Source organism: Bemisia tabaci, chromosome 4, assembly GCF_918797505.1.
Source record: "Bemisia tabaci chromosome 4, PGI_BMITA_v3".
Taxonomy (NCBI): Eukaryota; Metazoa; Arthropoda; class Insecta; order Hemiptera; family Aleyrodidae; genus Bemisia; species Bemisia tabaci.
Window position 1 is genome coordinate 38,926,144 of NC_092796.1, and position 20,539 is coordinate 38,946,682.

Below are 20,539 nucleotides of genomic sequence, written 5' to 3' on the forward strand. Positions count from 1 at the left end.
TTTTCCCCGAGAAACGGTGTGAACCAAAGCACCATTTCACAACCTTGTTACATGAAGTTCGAGCCATTTATTAGTGTTTTTCTATTATTTACTAAAACTAAACTCCAAAGAAAAAATAAGACCCCACATTGAATGGGGAAAGTGAGGGACCACCAGATCTTCCAGCGCTTCTTTCCAGCGAATCACACACCCTACGACCACTTTTGAATTCCTCATAGAGAATTACACGGGAAATGGAAACCATTTTTTTTTGTCGAATTCTAGAATCAAAACATTCCAAAAAATCAAGATCTATGATGTTTGGAGAAAATGGAATGTATTATACATCGATAGAAACGCCAGATCCTCAAAACATCGGTCATGGACATCTTTTTTGCGAAAAATCGGCTGAATTTGAACAAAAAATATATGGTTTTGATGTCCCGCGTTATTTTCCGTGAGGAATTCAAAAGGGGTTGTCGAGGATCTGATTGGCACCCGAATAGCTGAAAAGGGCATTCAGAAAAGCTGATTTAAAGATGACAAGCTATAAAAAGACCATAGAGGGTAAACAGTTGGCTGATCAGTGGTCAGAGGGTCTATTAAAACAGGTAGGCCAAAAATCAGCACTTTTACAGTACTTTTTCAGTGCATTCCGAAGAAATTCAGTACCTCCTCAACAGTAAAATTCAGTGCTTTTTCAGAACCTACATTTGACGAAATTCGATGAATTACAAAAATTTGAATTTCTCCCTCGAATTGCGACAAAAATAACAAAAATTCCGGACCTCTTTGCGGAATTTCAGCACTTTTTCAGGACTTCCGGACCGCCCTTGAAAAATCAGTACAATTTCCGGACTATCCGGACTTGTAGACACCCTGGTGACGTAGATACGTCAGAATATCCCTGAATTTCCCGGTTTTTAGACCTCCAGCCCCTGAACCATTCTCATCGCCCTCAGTAAAAGACTGAAAGACCAATTTTCAAGGATGGACAGGAGTATATTCTCGTTTCTCACCCACTTGGGGTCACATCTGCAGGCCGATTATTGAAACTGATAGACAAAGCTATAGACAAAAACGACAAAAGGGATTTGGAGGGATCCTATTGGTGGAAGCGGGTGGTGGCAATGTACATAGGAGGTAGGTAGACTAACTAACGGCAACCTACCAAAGACCCGACAGTTAGTCCATCATTTTCTTCCTTAGTCTATAAGAACCAACCATGTCAACCAAAAGGATCGCTCTATACTCCGTACGTCTCCTTTGTCTACAGCTTTATCCATCGATTTCAATAATCAGCCCGCTGGGGACCCGGGGTCGGGTCTAGCGGTGGAGTCCGGCGGCGGCGGCGGCATTGACAGGGTCGCGGACGAGAGGAGGACAGGACATTTCGCTCATAGTTAAGATCAATCAGGCTGTCGAGTGATAGAGCCGCCGTACATGAGCATCGCTCGGATTTATTTCCGATCCGATTCCAATAGCGATCCCGATTCCCGATCCCGAGGAATCTCTAATCGCCGCCTGCGAATCTTTCGGATTCCTCTTCGGCCGCTCCTGGCCCCTCGCCGAGCCGCTTCCCAGATTCCCCACCTCCGCTCACCGTAGACGCTTTTCTCCAAGACGTCATCATCCAGATTACCTATTGAGTATTCTCCCGTGATAGCGAAGAGAGCAGTAATTGTAAAATTTTCGAAGTTTCTGATAATATAGACGAAATTTCCTAATTTTTCGCTTAAATATGTAAATTGAAGCTCGTTTTAGTTAAGAAATAAGATCGGAGACAGTCACCGTGGACGCTTTTCTCAAAGACGTCATCATCCAGATTACCTATTGAGTATTCTACCGTGATGGTAAAGAGAGCAGTAAGTGGCAAATTTTCGAAATTGAGTTTCTGATATTATAGACGAAATTTCCTAATTTTTCGCTCAAATATGTAAATTGAAGCTCGTTTTATTTAAGAAATTAGATCGGAGAATATATCGCGATTTTATCGACATCGATTTATAGCACTTTTATCGACAATTATCGGATGATAAAAAGATTGTGATAAATCTCGATTACATCGCATTAATTTGCAAAAAAAAATCGAAATTGTACTGATGGCAATTTATCGCAGTATTATCGGACAATATATCGTGATAAATTGAGATAAAATTTCGATTCAATCGAATCAACAGTGAGGGAAATCGCTTAGCTGTTGATGAACCTAGCGATTTCATCATCAAAAAATCGCTTAGATGTTGATGACCCTAGCGATTTAATCACCAAAAAATCGCAACTTGATTTGAAGTATCGCGATTTTTCCGTTGAAAAATACTGCTTGGGAAAAAGAATCAAAATGTTTGAAGAATCCTCGAAGCACTCAGAATTTCTCTACCTATGACCTATTTTCCTGATTTTACCTGATAACGACGAAAAATCTGACAGGTTGATGTTGATGAACCTAGCAATTTCATCACCAAAAAATCGCAACTTAATTTAAAGTTTCGCCATTTTTCCGTCGAAAAATGCCACTTAAGAAATGAAACGAAATGTTCGAAAAATGCTTGAAGCACTCAGAATTTCCTGATGCATGACCTATTTTCCTGTTTTTTTTTCTGGATACCATCGAAGAATCTGACATTTTCCCGATAACATCAAGCAACATTATTTTAATTTTCCTGATAACATCAAAAATTTGACATTTTCCTGATAACATAAAAAACTATGACATTTTCCTGATAACATATAAGAAAATATTACATTTTCCTAATAACATAAAAAAGTATGACATTTTCCTGATAACATCGAAAAACTTTATATTCCCATAGTTTTTACGGGCGGCAGACACCCTGAGAAAAATAGAATCGAGGAATTTCCGCGTCATCCTTCAAGGTCGCATAGAGCAAGGGGTAGAAGAGGGGAGGTGGGGAATGGATTTCCGATCGACATGTGGCAATTACGACCTGCCACCGTACATCATATTCCTCGCGTCTGGAGCCGCGACCGGGGCGGACTCACGTCGCTGATGATTGTGGGTCGACGGCTCCACCGCCATGCGGCTCTCGATTCTTTCAAGTTTCAGGTGTCGCGACTTTTCCTTTCAACTCGCCGGGAACGGGAGCTATCGGGACCGGTCGGGAATTTTCCCCACCGAATACCCGACCGGGGACATAAATCCAAGACTGCGAGACGTCCCGCGCACCGACGAAATGTCTCCCGGACCCCGCGATGAACTGGAAAAAAGTCCCGTCGTCCTTTCAAAAACGATAATAGGATTGCCACAGAATTTAGAGGATGAAATTCCCTGATTTCTCCGACATTTTGGTGGACTTCTCTGACACTTGAAGATATGCCAGTACTGGAAAAAAAAAAACACATTGGATCTAGAGTCCAGACTTTTGAAAACATTGACAAGAAAACATACTCTTGATTCAATCGTATTTTTTTTTAATCAAAACGAAATCAGCTTAAATTAAAAGGCTTGGTTCTTGATTTAAACTAGGTTCTGATTGAATCAAGAGTACTTTTTCTTGTCGATGTTTTTAAGAGTCTGGACTCTAGATCCAATGTGTTTTTTTCCAGTGTTAGCAAGAAATTATCAGAAATAGTTTTCGGGCAAAATGCGTTGATCGAAACGTCGAACCCATTCTAGACAGCGAATAAAGGTGACCTAACAATTTTTCCCCGACTTTTTAAAATTCCCTGATATTTCCCGGTTTTCCCTGATTGTATGTGCTTGGAAAAACAACCTTATCGCGTTATTGAACGAAGTGTTTTTTTTGAACAGGTACACTGTTCAAAATCGAGGAGTAAAATTAGGTGCCGGAATCGGTCCATAAAACGCCCAAAACCCCGGAGTGGTAGGAATGCGAAGTGAAATTACCACCGTAAAAGAATAAATTCCACTCCGTAATGGTGCAAGTCACTTCGTAAGGAGAGAAGCTTCCACTTTGCATTCATATCACTCGAGGTTTTTCGGCGCTGTACAGACTCCGACACAAAATTTCACTTCAAAATTTGTAATAGTGTAGAGAGATTTGATAAGAAATACAAAAGGACTGAAAAAATATGTTGTAATGAGTCATAAGACAGGAGCTTACCTTTGAATCCAGCTTCTACTTTAGCGGAAGAAACGAACTCCATCGTGCTTGCATCGCCTCCTGCACTTTCATTGAACTGCAAAAAAAAAGATAAGAAAAGAATGAGCACGGATACATAAAACAACACAAAATTTGTATTGGTTCATGTTTCACTTCCTATATTAACCAAAAGTATCACAAGAACACAAATATTTTTATCACTGCAGCTACGTTATCTAAATCCACCACAGTGGGCAAAACCCTCACCCTCTTCAGGTTTGCGCTGAAACCCATTCGAGTTCATTTTGTAACTCAAAATTTAAATTCATGCGTTTCTGGCTTTGATATCCTTTCAGAATAGAGTAGACCCGGCACTATTCCAATATTCTGTCCTGTACATTATACACAGTATCCGGGTCACATTTTTAGCGTTCACGGAAAAATTCATTCTTGAGATGTTATTTTGACCATAAACGTCGTTTCTTGTCGACCATTTTTTCCCCTTGGTTATAGAAACGTTGTTTTGTTATTGGTATTTTAATTTTAACTTACCGATAGCAAAACAACGTAACTTTCACTCAAAAAACTGACTTTAAGTTACGTCCGCACGGACTTAACTTACAAAAACCCACATTTTGTCGACGAACGATGCTTCAAGTCAAAATAATAAAAAAAAAAAAATCAGAGTTTCTCTGTTCCTTTCTTTCTAAATTGAAAATAATTATGAATACTGGAAGACATTTTTTTTTTTTTTGGGGGGGGGGGGGGAGGAGGTAGGTGTGTCAACGCTCAAAAATTCGGAGAGATACGTTGCGCTCCCGGGCTCCCCTCAGTGACGTTCCGAGCTGCCGCCGAAAATACATCTCTCCCGAAGTTTTCCCACCGGTTGAGCGGGCGCTGTAGGCGCGGGAGCGCTCAACAGGTGTTGGAAGCGACGAACCTTCGGGGACCGATTCACCGCCACCGCCACCGGATTCCGCGTCAACATTTGTCAAGAATCCGGGGGCAAAACGCGGCCACGCTTGCCAGATTGCCAAGATCAGACACTGGTATCTTCGCCATGGTGGAAGCTTTTACTTTCGGGACCGGGGCCGGATTAAGGGGGTGGCCACATGGGCCGCGGCCCATGGCGACAAATCTAAGGGGCGGCAGAAATTTGCAATTTTTTTACGTGTAGGTATGAAAAAAAAATCGGATTTAAAAAAAAAATACAAACGAGAAAAGACGAAAAAATCTCTCATTTCCTGAGAGTATGGTAATTTCTAATTTTGCCGTCTCTAAGTGATACAAGAGACAGCACCTTTCATTAGTCGAGTTAAGAGAGAAACCAAACACGCAATTTGGCCCGGAACGGCGCGACTTAGAGGGAAATGATGACGAGAACATGAGATGAAAAAGAGAAGCCCTCGGTGCGGCGATGGACAAGTAACACATATAAGCGCCTACAAGACTGCACGAATACTTCACGCATTGCATCAAACACAGTGCGGTCATTGCGGTCAGCGAGAAACGGATAGCGCCTACAAGACTGCATGAATACTTCACGCATTGCGCCAAACACAGTGCGGTCAGCGTGAAACGCATAGCGTCTACAAGACTGCGTGAATACTTCACGCATTGCTCAAAATACGGTGCGGTCTGCGCGGCGCGGCGGCGGAAGTTAAAATCATTAAACCACATTTATGTTTGTTCCTTCATAATTTTTTCGTTCATTTCTTATGAATGGAAGGCCTTGTCCACGCAGAGATAGGTTTACGAAACTTAACGTTCGCGCAAAGTTCGGTGAATTTTTGCTAGTAGTGTTGACAGGGCTCTCCCAAAAATGTTTCCAACACGAGTAAAGGCGTCTTATGCACCCCAACCCCGCTAGCACGTTCACTTGATGGTTTTTATTGATGTCTCACAACGAATGAGAAGGGGGCGGCAAAATACAGGCGGCCCATGGGCGGCAAGTAGGTAAATCCGGCCCTGTTAGGAATACCTATGAATTCGATTAGTCGTAAATTTTCTCCCCTTATCAAAAATTTAAAGTAGAAACAAATTAATTTTAACGTGCAAATAGTCGTTCCGAGTCTTATGAATACTTCTAAAATAAAATTTCAAACCTCTTTTTCTTGAGTCAGACTTAATGTGACTCGGTGTATGTAGACACGCCTTCTGAAGAAATAAGCCGGGGTAGGAACGACTGTGCTATACCACCCCTATGTTACCGACTGCGTGATACCTTTATGGTTTGTGTGTGAAGTAAGTTCCTTGTGAACCACAGTAAACCATGAATGCATGCTTTTATAAAAAGGACGACTGACTCATTCTATCGTTGATCTGGCAACAATGAAGAAGAGAGCTTCTACTCTACAAAGAGGAGGTGACAACTAAATGATGTGTCGTATTTCATCATTAAGGGGTTAAGATCATCGAGCGTTAATCCACTCCTCATTCCACGCGGTTTGATTTTCGAAATCGTGCAAGTGGAGGTATCTAGGGGTTGTAATTAAAAGTCGTTTTTTAAACCTTCTGCGATTGGAAACCTCGGTAACTTAAGTCATTATGACGATGGAAATACTGAACAAGTCTGCTGGCTGAGTAAGAGGATGGAGGTATTTTGAAAGGTTTTTATACTATTTGATGGCAAAATCCGGATAAACATGCTCATTCTCGCCTATTCTGGCATTTTCTTTCGGATCAAAGGGCGAAAAGCATAAATCCTGACGAAACAATTTTATACCCGTTATTTTACAGGTCGTCGCCTTAAAGAGATCCCATACTAAAAATCTCTTAAAATTAGAATCATGTTCCTCGAAGGGATCTTTTTCTTTTCTAGGTTTTCAACAATGCTCTGTTGTCGGGATTCTCGAGTTAAAATTGATCCTAATTTGAACATTATAAGTAAAACTACTAAAATTTATGAGTAGATTCCAAGATGATAAACGTTCAAGCAGGATTACTGCCACCGGAAAAAATGCTTGAAATAACACTGAGAAAAAAAGAGAAAGAGTTCGGGTTAGATAACCTTGGTAGGTATAATGTACCAGGAAATTGCGAATTACACTTGATAGTTAACTACCTTTATACAATTGTATAAAGGTATACCTTGTATACCTATATACAATTGTTTAGCTATATAGTAAGTCTGATTTAGTCGATATAAAAAAAAAAACCAATTCCATCGGTGCAATGCAACCGTGGTCGAAATTAGTCAGAAAATTAGTACGGAACATAAACTGTTCCGAGCATGTTTAAATAAATAAATTGTTCTGTCTAACCAGCAGTGAAATACAAGATACACCGTAATTTTCAGGCAAAATTTCATTCCTTGGACTAAAGAAACAGACAAAACACACGAAGTTGGTTGAAATTAGTTTTTTTTTGACATTTGAGTATTCTTTATGTGAAAATATACCTTCATATGACCTTCTCAACTTCAGTCTTTTCTCCTGTAAAGTCCCTTCTGCTAACTGCTAATACCTACCCGATTCCTCTTAATCCGCATTCGATCTGCCTATCTATGACGTAAAAATGGGGGGGGGGGGTAATACAAGAGACAGATAACGCAACGAATAGTTCCGGGGGAGGCACTAAATTCATATTATAAAACGGACAAATTACAGTGAATTCGATACGTCACGCCTTCCGCTACGAATTATTGATCAGCGAAATCGACTCATTTGCTCATCTATAATTTAAGATATCCGATTCGCAAATAATTTCGCGAGGTTCTGAGCAAGTTCGCTATCTGCGAAATCAAATTATACACCGTGCACGGATGTCTCGTGCTATCATTGCCGAAAACCCACAACCACCCATCAGATTATCTCTGTTTGTTTTTGGGGATTAAATTATAGTTTAAAGCCCACTGGGCGGTCTATTGACTTAGCGAATCGTTGAGAGAGGAAACCCATCTGCTTTCGCTCGTACAGTTTGAACTTTGTGGATTTAAAAAAAAAAAATTAAAAAATTGTACATTAAAAAAACTCGGATGCTCTACAAGCACTCTAGATGCACACAAACGCTCATGGGTTTAAATGCCAGATAAATCGATAAAGCACGCCAAGCCATTGAGCATATCTCAATTTCAAGACTCATGGCACTAAGGTCCCTTTCCCTATGCATCTCAATTTCAAGTTTCATGGCACTAAGGCTCCTTTCCCTATAGACGCTATTAGTGCCACGTCACAGTCGGTATCGATTGTATCGAACTGGATCCAAACAATCAAACATAACCTCATCTTGACACCTCCCTCCCAGAATTTCACTGTCAAAAGGCAAGAAACTGGAGTGGCATAGGAGTGGCCTAAATCATGGTGGCCCTCGTGGGTATTTTCACCTTTCTGAAACTGCTTTATCCCGTCAACTTAACAATGCGGGAACGTTCCGCGATTAAAAGAGCTGTCTCTAACACAACTTTTTTCTCAAACTGGGCGAATTATCTCTGAAATTCTTTAGTTTCATATTGAATAGTAAGGTTATGTTTGATTGTTTGGATCCAGTTCGATACAATCGATACCGACTGTGACGTGGCACTAATAGAGTCTATATATACGTTTATGTTTTACGAGACGACCGATTGTTGGGGGTGCCGAGCATAGAGACGGATGCGATGCTGATCCCGAAATGAAGTTCACCTTGGACGCTAAGAGGACAAACCGCAAAAACCGCAAACTCGGGATGAGCACGGGGTCCTGGCCTATTTTTACTCTCGACAAACGACGAGCGACATCGGCTGCGGTAATTTCATTTTGACCTTAAATTTTTGGCGTCAGCTGAGCATCTAGTACCGTTGTTGGATCGGAGATGGTCGGAGTCATCAGGATCTGACTACGAGGTAAGTCAACTTAGGGGGAGGCCACGCATGGTGTCAGGATTAGCAAAGGAGATTGGCTATAAAAGACTTGGTCACTGCCGCCATTGAGCGCAGAAACTGGAGCTGCTGTAGTTCGTTTGCGACCGGTCTTCGTAAAAAGGTGCTTCAATGTTGGAACACTCGCGTTGAGAAATTGATGTTACTGCTTGGCGTTAGGAGAAGTGTCTGAATAATTTGGCACGAAAAATGTCAAAATCTTTGTTTTTCAGACGAAAAAACGTAACTACATTTTAAAATTGCAAAGATTATCACAAGGAACCTATAATCTTTTGAATGTATTTTTTACATTGCAAATTGGATTTTTACAAGGAACCTATAACCTTTTGAGCGTTTTTTTCTACAAAAATTTCACTGATTTATCCTCTGATTATGCGCAAAAATCAGCAAAGTTTTGGATAGGAATTTCTCAGTCATATTTTTGTTAAAAATTAATTAGAGGTTTCTTTTAATTTACTGTGCAAACTTGGAATGGAGTTACGTTCCCTCGTATAGAAAACAACGAAATATCAGACCAAACCGGAGCTGTAACGGATTGAAATTATAAAAACCGTAGTTTCGGGGCAAGATTACCTAAGTTTTAATACAGTGCACCTTCCAGATGCTTAAGTCACTTTTGCAAGGCGGGAGAAAAATTGCTTCAAAATTAAAAGAAAATGCATTATTCATGAAATTACCCAAAAACTCTGTTTTCCCCAACTTTACTGGAATTCCGAGCCCTGTAGACATTCTGCGAATGCTAGAGGTGAATTTAATTTGCGGAACCTTCGCAAAGGAGGTTCACCGATGTAACCTGCTGGCACAGATTCGCGCGGACTTCAAGTCCGATTCTCTAATAAAACAAAGATCCTTTTAGCCACGCGTGATTTATGCGACGGAATCAAAACTGAGGGGCAACTGTAGGCGAAAAGCGGAGGAGGGCGGAGTAAATTTGATGAAGCGAGCACAAAGGAGCTAAGCGACAGGGTTGTCGGAAATATTCGCACACGATTTACTCCTTTCGCCACATCGTTAACAAAGAGGCGGCTGTTGCCGCGTCATCAGATGAGAAGGAATTTTATTTTTTTTAACCCCCTTTCAAAGTTTTTCATATCACTTTTTTGCATCTTGTTTTTATACGTGACCGTCGGTCTTGTCCATGGCGAGTAGAATTCTAAATTTTCTTCATCCCCTTATTTTTCCCCCTATCCCCGGAAAAATTCCAAAACCTGGGGTGTCCTTCCATTTTTACCTAGGCTGGGGAAGGGGGGGGGGGGCTGTACGCTACGCCACCTGATCGCTTCGCTTGCCCCCCCCCCCCCCCCCGAGCGTTTCGCACCTCAGGTGTTACGCGTTCAGCGTTGCTCGTAAGATTTCATACCATTGAGTAAGATTTTATCGGATAAAAAACAAGGTTACTGTTCAACGTTATGGAATTTGCCTTGTTGGGAATGGAGTATATGTAGAATCAATCGATAAAAGCGTTGCTTCCTTTCGATACTTATAGGGCATGATGTTAGGGAATTCCAACTCCGTTTGATTTTACGAACAACAAAGTTTGAAGAATCTTATCAAATGTTTCACTTTTTCACGTGCTAAACTGCATGTGGTTCGAAAACGCTTTGAACGATTTCGAAATTTCTTGATCCACGACCGATTTTCCTGATATTTTCCTTTTATAGCGTGATGACATCAAATTTCCTGATATTTTCCGGTTTTACTGTCGGTAGACACCCTGTCAGACTCCAGCATCGAATTTCATCCCTCGATTTTTAAACAGAGTAGGTTCATTCCGACTGTTACCACCGTTGCTCCTATTTTCCGGAACTAGTTCCGAATTTCGGAACTTCTGAGATATCCCTGAACTTTTCCCGGAACTTTTGAAATTCCCAAAATGTTCCAAATCGTTTGCTTTCCGGAATTTTCTTGAAAATTTTGAAAAAAAATATAAAAAGAATCCCGGAACTTTAGACAATCAAGGAATAAGAGACATTGGAACGAAAAATTTCTTTTTGAGAAGAAGTTCTTTTCAAAAAAACTTTTAAGATTTTCCTGAATTTTTCCCGGAACTTTGAAATTCCCGAAATGTTCCGGATTGTTTGCATTTCCCGAAAGTTTCTCGGAACTTTTGACAATCATTAATCAAGGAATGGGAGAAATTGGAACAAAAAATTTTCGCATCCCGGAACTTTTGACGGACATGGAATGGTACCGCTGGTTACCACCTCGTCCTCCTGAAAATTTCAGGGAAACCGTACCCCGGACGAATCGGCATCCCCGAAACGGAAGATCGGTCAGGACGGGCGCCCTCACCCCCTCCATCGGTGTCTCGGACGGCGCTTTCCTGTTTATCCTGATTCTGCAGAATGCACATCCCCGGCCCGACCCGGGAGCAGGAACCGAATAGACAAATTTCTTATCCCGGGGGCTAATTTATCGCCCGGGGCCGGGGAGTCTGCGTCTCTTTCCGCGCGCGTCGATCCCGCCGATCCCTTGATTTATCGCCCGCCGGGGGAGCGGGGGACGGGGGCGGAGGTTCCGTTTCGGAGCCGGCAGTTGAGTTCCTATTAGTTCGGTTCATTTTAATATTCCGCTTTCCTCGCCATGATTTACGGGTCCGACGGCGAGGGGCCGCGGGTCAGAAACCGCGTAAGAGCGCGCGGGCTGCGGTTGCGGTTGAGCGGTTTTCGATTCGCGCCCGAGGTGAAGCTCAAGATGTAGATAAGCGGCCTCCTTATAATTTAATCGCTCGCCTATCCTCGTTGCCGATTCACGCGAATCGTTCGGACTTGATTCTAGATTGAGAAACCAATATTTTTGACTCATTTATGAGAAAACAAACGTACGATTGGACCACATTTTGCGATAAGGAACCACTATTTCTGGCTCATTTTAGAAAATGCATATATGCCATTGAATTCCCTATGCAGAAATGGGTTTTTATAAAAGAGCCAGAGATAGCGGTTGATGATTGCAAAATGTAATCCGATTGGCTTGATGCAAACTTTAGCTGGAGCTTAAAAAGGAAAGTTCCTTATTTTATTGGCTCAAAAATCACGATAAGCGAATCGGGAATGTCTAAAATACACTCTTAACTTCACAATCTACGTAAGAAATATGCATTTCTTTAAATTTCCCGCTTCAGAAAACTTACTACGGCAGTGGTGAACATTTCGTATGAGGAGTCGTTCCATCCAACCCTTACGCCTTGCGCACTAAGAGCACTACGCAATATTCAACATGGTCGACGCCAACCAGTAGAAACACGCGTGTCGAGACGGTATTTTTTCAACCGGCGTGTTTGTATTTATATTTTCCTTGCGTTGATAAAGACCACGGTGCTTTCTCACGATTTGCGCGTGGAAACGTCAGTAATTTTGAATACTGTGTAGCATCCTAGTGCGAGAGGATTGGACGGAACGATTCCTCCTACGAAATGATTCCCTGGGCCGTGGTATCGTTTTTGAAGCGGGAAGTTTAAGAAAATCGCGTCTTTCTTACGCAAATTGTGAAGCTAGGATTGTATTTTAGACTTTCCCGGTGCGCTCATCGGGATTTTTGAGCCACATTTTGTTAGAGTGACTTCCATTCTGCTCCGGCTAAAGTTTGCAACAGGCCCATTTGCTTTTCAGCGCAGATGGGAACTTCCATACATCAGCCCCCCCCCACCCCCCCCCCCCCCAAAAAAAAAAGTAGTTCCTTATTTTTTGAGAGACCTTTCCCGAAAACCGCGTATGAAGTGTCGAAGTACTCATCAAAGAAGCTTTCGCCGAGAACCTAAAAATTAACCAAGACGCCACTTCCCTCAATAGGTTGCGGAATCTTCTTCACACGGAACCCGCCACTGCCCTTCCGAACAAGAGCAAAAACCTCTCACCTCCAATATGAACCTTACGGAGCACTGCGGCTTTTCCTCGACACGATGGAGCTCTCTCTTGGGGCTCATTAGCGGTTCATGGCGTTTTACGACTTCTACGGTTGCAGCCTAATTGCTCCGCTCCCGAGTTTTGACAACCCTTTGACGCTGTGTTTTGATAGATTCTGAGAAGATCCGTGGCTCTGGGGTCGCGTCGGGGGAGACGCGGGCCGACGACAGATTTGTCGGGGAAACGCGACGCTCGCCGTGCGTTGCCGCTGCGTTGGTGCGTTTCATAACCGCGGTGCACATGTTGCGCGGTGGAGTTCGGGGGAAGCCGTGGGAAGCGCCCCCGAGTCGCGGGGAGCCCCGGGGCTGGGACTTTTATAAATCTTCGAGGGGGCCTTTTCGCCTCTCCGCGGCGCCCAGGGTTGCCCGCTTTTAGGGAAAATCTCCGGTATGAACTAGAGTCCTTTTATACTGAGAGTCAAGACAACACCCCCTCATGGAGTCACAAACGGGAAAAAGATTACACAAATTGAACGTTTTTCGTAATCTTTGATCGGCCCATTCTCAAACTCCATTCTCCGTTCCTTCTCTCATTTCGTTTGTTCCTTGTCGAACCCGTTATTCCTGGGTCCATTCTACGTTATAATCTTTGTAATTGGTGAAAATGTAATCGTTATTCCCGTTTGTGACACAGTGGAGGCCTAAAACACGGTAACCAGTCAGAAATGGATTCACATTGCCTTGACTCTCAGAATAAAGGGACTCTAGTATGAGCCAAAGACAAAAAGACGGGGCGCTAAAAGCAAAAATTGAAGCTTCTTTTCAACCACCTCAACTATTGGCTGGAGATTGGCGGCAAAATCGGGACAAGTTTGAAATTCAAATGTAGGGCGGTAACTGAATAAAAGTGCGCATAATAAAGTATTCTAGGTTGATTTTTGCCTAAATTCATCTGACATCTGAAGTACTCCGGTATATACCGGGGTGCCTCGATGTCTGACTCGAACTTCGGCAGCTCGACCTCAAGTTTTCGGATGAGTGATCAGAAAACTTCAGAGGTCCATAAGACCTCAACTTCGGGTCTCATGCACGAAGTTTGTCTCTCCGTGCATACACACGGAAATTTTAACTGTGTAGAGGCAATTATGTGTATTGAGAAATAAAACATTATTTCTGAGGGGCTGGAGGACGGCGTTGCAACGCTGGCGAGGTCGCAACATGTGACACTGACACCCCCCGGTTATCATCACCTATGCCGCTTCCCGACCGCGCTGCGGCTCCCGCCCCCGCCTCCTCCGCCGGAGAACGGGGCGTCCGGGTTGCGTGTCGCCCTGTCGATGGGAGTGAGGGCTCCGCGATTTTATGGGCCCCGAATGACTCATGGGCCCGGGGCCGCAGCTCCCCCGAGGTTCCCGCGACCTCGCCCTCGCCGCCGGGGCCCCCATGAGAAAAGCAGAGGCGTCAATGATCGATTACCGATATTTCCGCATTTAAAGCTATGGTACAGAATCGATTGTTAGGGTATTCGTTACTAGCACCCTGTATATCGATCTTTCTTTGAAGAATCGACTGCTTCTCATGGTCATAACATTGGTAAAATGGCAACAATGTAAATGACTTGCAACTTCCCGTTCGAAGAATCATTTTCTCCGTAAGATTTTGAAGAGGAAACACGTGATGCTTTTGTCTGCACTGGAAAAAAACACATTGGATCTAGAGTCCAGACTCTTAAAAACATCGACAAGAAAAAATACTCTTGATTCAATCGGATTTTTGCTTAAATTAATCAAGAACCAAGCCTCTTAATTTGAGCGGATTTTCTTTTGATCTTAGCTTAAATCTGATTGAATCAAGAGTATTTTTTCTTGTCAATGTTTTAAAGAGTCTGAACTCTAGATCCAATGTGTTTTTTTCCCTAGTGTGGTTAAGATCTTGTCCATAGGCTCATATTTGTTTTAAATTGGAGAAAACTGTTTTGAGCCAAAACTAATTTCTTCAAATCAAAGATTATAATAGTTTTAATTTCTTTAAAAAAACATTGTTGGTATAATTAACTTTATAGCATGACAAAAGATTAAGTGTGACCCCGGAGAAATAGACTTCATTTTGCAATTAGGAACTACAATTCCTGATTCTTCCATATAAACACTTATGTGCGTAGGGAAATTGATGGTACATACGTTGCTTTTCAACTGAGCCGGAAATTATGGTTCCAAATTGCTAAATGTGACCCAAATGGCTAAATGAGATATCTTGAGGCATCCCATTTATACTCCCGTGTACAGTGGTTTTATTTCTCTGACATAAAACTCGATAGCGAAAAATAAACCAGTCATATCTACATTATTACCCTTATTTTAAAAAAAAAACCTATCTGTTCAGCGTGAGCATTTGGGTTAAATTAAGTGGTGGGAGGGCAGAGTTTGGGGCAAATTCTGTAGCACAAGCCAGCACAATGGAAGATTAGAATTAAAATAGCCTCTTGGGTGGCCTTGAGCGGATAGAACGTTTTTCCCTACACTTTTGCAGATGTGACCAACTTGCTAAATCGAGAATGGTAGTAAGATATCGAGTCTCATCTGCGCGAGTATTAAAAACACTTAAGCAATGATCCTCTTCCGAGTATCCTCGCGTCGATAGGAACGTCCGAACGTGCGAATAAATTAATAGGAAGCTTTAAAAAAACCAGATCTGGCAGTCGACAAAGGAGCCGAAATCCATATGCATGAGGTCCGAGCGGAGGTTCCACAGCGACGTCGCAGATGAAAGTTTATGCGCTGTACACGAAAACGTCCACGTTGTTGTCAAAGGGGTCCAAACATTTCTTCTCCTGATTTCGTCGTTGTACTTTTGAAACATTTTTGAAAAACCTCAAAAACACGCGTAAACGTGATTTAACGGCATACACACACTGGAAAAAAAACACATTGGATCTAGATTCCAGACTCATAAAAACATTGACAAGAAAAAATACTCCTGATTCAATCAGATTTAATCTTAAATCAAAAGGAAATCCGCTCAAATTAAGAGGCTTGGTTCTTGATTTAAGCTTAAATCTGATTGAATCAAGAATATTTTTTCTTGTCGATGTTTTTAAGAGTCTAGACTCTAGATCCAATGTGTTTTTTTTTTTTCCAGTGCACACTGGAAAAAGTGACTTTCATCAAATATTCAAAAGTGGCGAATGATTTAGCGGCAAATCATTGTAATCTCTTGGGAGGATTCATTTCCAGCTATACAATACTAAATTCTACTCGAGGTTCGCAAAATTAGTATTTTTTTAGATGATATGGTCGAGGCTCCTTTAATAAACACCCTGTTATGACAACGTAAACCGTTCAGGGCCTCCTAGGAAAAGGAGCTGTGAAAGGAGAAATTACTGTGAGAACAACTCTGGGAATACAGACCTACGGTCCTATCACTCACTACCAGAGATAGAAAATGTTGTGAAATTTATTCACGTGAAACTTCACAAAAATTTTTGGGGATGCATTCAGGAGGCCAAGAAACACCTGAGTGGTGGGGCGGGGTGGTCCAGATTTTGAAATTTTTTACCCCAAGCCAAAAACATTCACACGTTGCAAATGTTTTCGTTTGGTTTAGAGGTTGAGTTGGGGCGCATCACTCTAAACTCCCCTCCGCCTCCCCCCCCCCCTTCGTGTAGCACCTCAGTAAGGTAGCATAAAACTGCTGCATCAACGAGAAAACCATTTGAAACGCTTCCAAATCTCCAAAGATTCAATGAAGATGTTGCATGTGTGAGGAATTTGCGATTTGACTGATATGATTTTTATGTAAAAGTTCGCGAGAAATACGATGGTGCCACTGGTTTTCTCTGAAATCAACTACCCAAACTCAAAAAAAAGCTCTCAAGTTGAGGCTAAAATGGAGGAGATATCCTACGCTATCCTGAGAGTCCACGTCTATGTCAAGAGAAACTCTCCATGCAAGACAGAGAGCAAATACATTAGCAGGGTTGCCGTGTTTTCAGTTTTGGAGTGCCCAAATAAAGTGGCAGCCCTGTCAATAATGTATTTGCTCCCTATCTTTGCATGGAGAGTTTGTCTTGATGTAGACGTGGACTCTCAGGGTATGGTGGAATATACCCTCCATTTTGGCCGCAACTTGAGAGCTTTTTTTGAACTTGGGAGTTGATCTCAGAGAAAACCAGTGGCACCATCGTGTTTCTCGCGAACTTTTACATAAGAATCAACAGCCAAATCGCTAATTCCTCACACATGCAACAACTCCATTGATAATTCCGGAAAAAATTAATACATTTCAAATTTTGTGACACTTATTCGAGCCTTTGGAAGTTTGATGAAATTTCACTTTCCATCTCCGCCCACGACCATCATATTTGTTCCTGTTTTGTCTACTTCTTTCTACGTAACTTAATGGTCACAGCACTGAATTTTGGGCGTTCCGTAAGCGGCGCGGCGGCTCCGTGGACGATGATTCGGGGGCGAGGATGGACCCGTAGCGGTCAGCCGGTAAGCCACCGCGGAGCTGGCTCGGGCGGCGGTGTCTGGTGCGCGACGGACGCGGCGGCGGCGCTTCATATGAGAGGCACGTTCCGAGCCGGCCAGCTGCTCTGCTAATAAATGTTTCATAACTCGCGACATTCGAGAGGGAAAGAACCGGCGGAAAAAAAGGAAAGAAAAAAAACGCGGCCGAGAAAAACGCGAAATAACAAAGGGAGGGAGGGTGATCGACTGCCGAGGAACCCGTTCGCGTCTGGCGAGTGTCTGACCGGTGTCCGCGCTCCCGGCTCCCGTCTTCCCTGCCTCATCGCTTTTCCCGCTTCCCGATCATCGCGATTTCGGAGTCTCGCATCGTGGCCGGTCACGATCCTCACCATTTGGCAACAATGGCATTCGTACATTTCTGCCCTGATAGCCAAGAGAGACGTAAGTGCAAGTTTTAAGAAAATGGGCCTACTAGTCTGCCGTGATAACGAAGAGAGCAGTAAGTGTCAAATTTTCGAAATCAAGTTTCCTTCAAAATTCGTCTAATCTCTTTTAGATGAAATCACTGAAATAGCTAAACAGCAAAATTCATCTTATTTTCGAGACATGAGAAAGCAGTAAGTGCGCAAAAAAAGACGTAGTTTTAGGCAAGACAGTAAGTGACAATATTCCTCAAGAGAGCCAATGAAAACAGTGCTTTCAAGTAAAGTGCCGCCCTCTCCTACCAATTTCTAGCCTGAAATGTGTTTGGTGTATGTCCAAAACGCAACCACGAAATCATGCGGTAGATATCACTGCCGGCTGTCTTGGCTAACAATAACCTAGCATGAAAATGAAAAGTACCCTATTTATGCAATGGAAATAAAATCAGTCGATTTTAAATCATCCAAACGATTTCATGAAGTCTTTCGGGCGATTAGTAGCAATTTGACAAAGAACGGAGGCTACTTTCAATAAAATTTTCCGGTTAGAAGCTTCTGAGCCCATTTTCTCAAAACTTCACAGAACTTAAAATGGTCATAGAATCGTGCTTTTGATTATTGATTCCTGCAGATTAGCAAAAGATAATAAGATACGTTCAATATTGACCGCGATAACGAGCTTTGAAAAGTTCGGTTTAGGACGTCATCCACCGCGGTGGTGACACCCTTGGTTTCTTCCACCTCGCTTTTAAGAATCATTTTCATTATCTTCAAGCATTATCTTACCTTGACGAGGAGCGTGGTTGCAGGGAAAATTCCTACGGACGACAGAGTTGCCGAATGGTCGTCCAGTCGCTCGCCGTTCAATTTGGAAAGCTGCTGGTCGAAAGGCATAACGCTGATCATCTGCATTATCTGAAAAAAGAAACGGAATTCGAAATTACCACCATGAAAGCGAGGAGAAATAATTTTGGAACATTATTGATTCAAGACCAGAGACAGATTGGACCGAATTTATCAGAAAGGAATCAACCCCACTTTTTCGAAAAAATTGAGTCAAGAATGTTTTTGTGTTCCACTAATAGTATACTTTCCACTGCCAAAAACTCAACGTCGAAAAAGAAAATTAGTCTGTGAAAAACGGGATTGCTTCAAGACCAGAGACAGATTGGACCGAATGTATCAGAAAGGAATCTACCCACTTTTTTGAAATATTGAGTTAAGAATGTTTTCAGGTTCCACTAATCGTATACTTTCTCCTGCCAAAAACTCAAAGTCGAAAAAGAAAATTAGTAGGTGAAAAGAGGGGTTAAAGTTTGTTTTCTACTTGGAGTCTTACGGAGGAATAAAACTTCAAACCTCTTTTTCTCAATTTCAACTTTATGTGGGTTGATCTCAGTTCCTTTCTCATAAACTCGATCCGATTAGGAATGGCGCATCAAGCAAGAGGCACCAAGCTTGTTGTCACCGGTAACTGCAGTAAAAAGATAACATCGAGAAAAATCGAATTAAGTTAAAGGAAAAAGTTAATCTGGAATCGGGAGAAGAAGAAATTCTAGGTTTCTGAACTATATTATCCGAATTTTCCTAGAATTTTTCATTCCGGATTTTCCCTGTTTTTCCCCGTCTGGACGCCACATTTTAGTGGAATTCATGACTATCTCAATATTTTCAAAAACTGCACTTATGCGCGCGTTGCCCTCAAAGCCCCTCGTTTCTGGACTTATTGCTCTTTTCGATTAAATCGCAAGGAACGACGTGAGCACAGGGTGTCTAGTGTTTTTTTTAATTTTGGAAAATCCTGATTTTTCCTGATTTTTGACGTCTACATCCTGGTTTCATAATTTTTCCAAATTCTAATCAAATCCTGATTTTTTGCGGAGAAAAGTTTCTGCATAAGTGTGGACGAAAGCAGAACTCAAGAACTAAGTTCTAAGGATTAAAAACAAGTGCGAGTCGACAAAATGTAAAAATCTCAAATTATGATTCATTGACCGATTTTTCCTCAAATCCTGATGAAATCGGCATTAAATCCTGATCGACCTCAAATCCAGATAGAATCGGGAAAATCCTGATGCTAGACACCCTGCGAATCAATCACGACACTTTCCGAAAACCCAGTTAATCCAGTCCTGTAGACACCGTGCTAAAACCGAAGCCGAGCACCCCCTTGATCCCGAGGAGTCGCTCGACAAGGAAACAATTAATAACGGCTAATTATTAAACCCTCGAGCGCGCCGGCGCCCCCCCTCCCCTTCGACACGTCTCAATCCGGGAGGAAGATGAATAGAGATAAGGAAAGCTCCCGGATTCGCCGATAAGACGCGGAGGGGGGGGGGGGGGGGAGTAACAATGCGGAAGGTGCGGCCAAGATTTTTCACCCTCACACGTCCGTTCCGCCCGGAACCTTGCGCTGACCCTTACTGCCGTGCTAAGGAAGAACGCCGTATGAACGTTCGAGGGTTGCCAAATTTCCCTCGATAAAATATTTACTTTTGATGATATATATGCACATTTTTCTATTAAATTTTCAGATGTTTTAGATTAAATTGCGTGAAAAATTGCCCGAAAATTTTGGAAAAAAATATTCTCAATTTTTCCAGTGAATTCGGTTTTTATCAAAGGAAATTTGGCAACGCCTGAAGGTTCATACGGCGTTCTTCCTTAGCACGGCAGCTTAGCCCCCGACCCTCCCGGAGTAATTCAAACAATGTAACAGATTAGTCCGGCCGGACCCGGGGGCCGTTAATCACATTTTGTCCGAAACACTCCGGACCAGTGTTATGATTAAGTGTTCCCGGCGACCGACGCGCCCGGCGACAAAAAGCGCCTGCTATCGCCGGCCCGGGCCTCCACACGTACAAATTATACATTCATATGTCAAAACTTATTCGGATTCGACC

At 42.5% G+C, this 20,539-nt stretch overlaps 1 protein-coding gene across 1 annotated transcript in view; it reads right to left on the bottom strand.

Moving 5' to 3' along the window:
• LOC109031537 (ubiquitin carboxyl-terminal hydrolase 48) overlaps positions 1-20,539 on the bottom strand; it is a 101,733-nt gene that overhangs the window by 11,566 nt on the left and 69,628 nt on the right. The window contains exons 18-19 of the mRNA XM_019043101.2: positions 18,423-18,551; positions 4,065-4,140 (exon numbers count right to left, since the gene is read on the bottom strand). Of these exons, the coding sequence (XP_018898646.2) occupies positions 4,065-4,140; positions 18,423-18,551 (205 nt within the window). The remainder of the gene's footprint in view (positions 1-4,064; positions 4,141-18,422; positions 18,552-20,539) is intronic.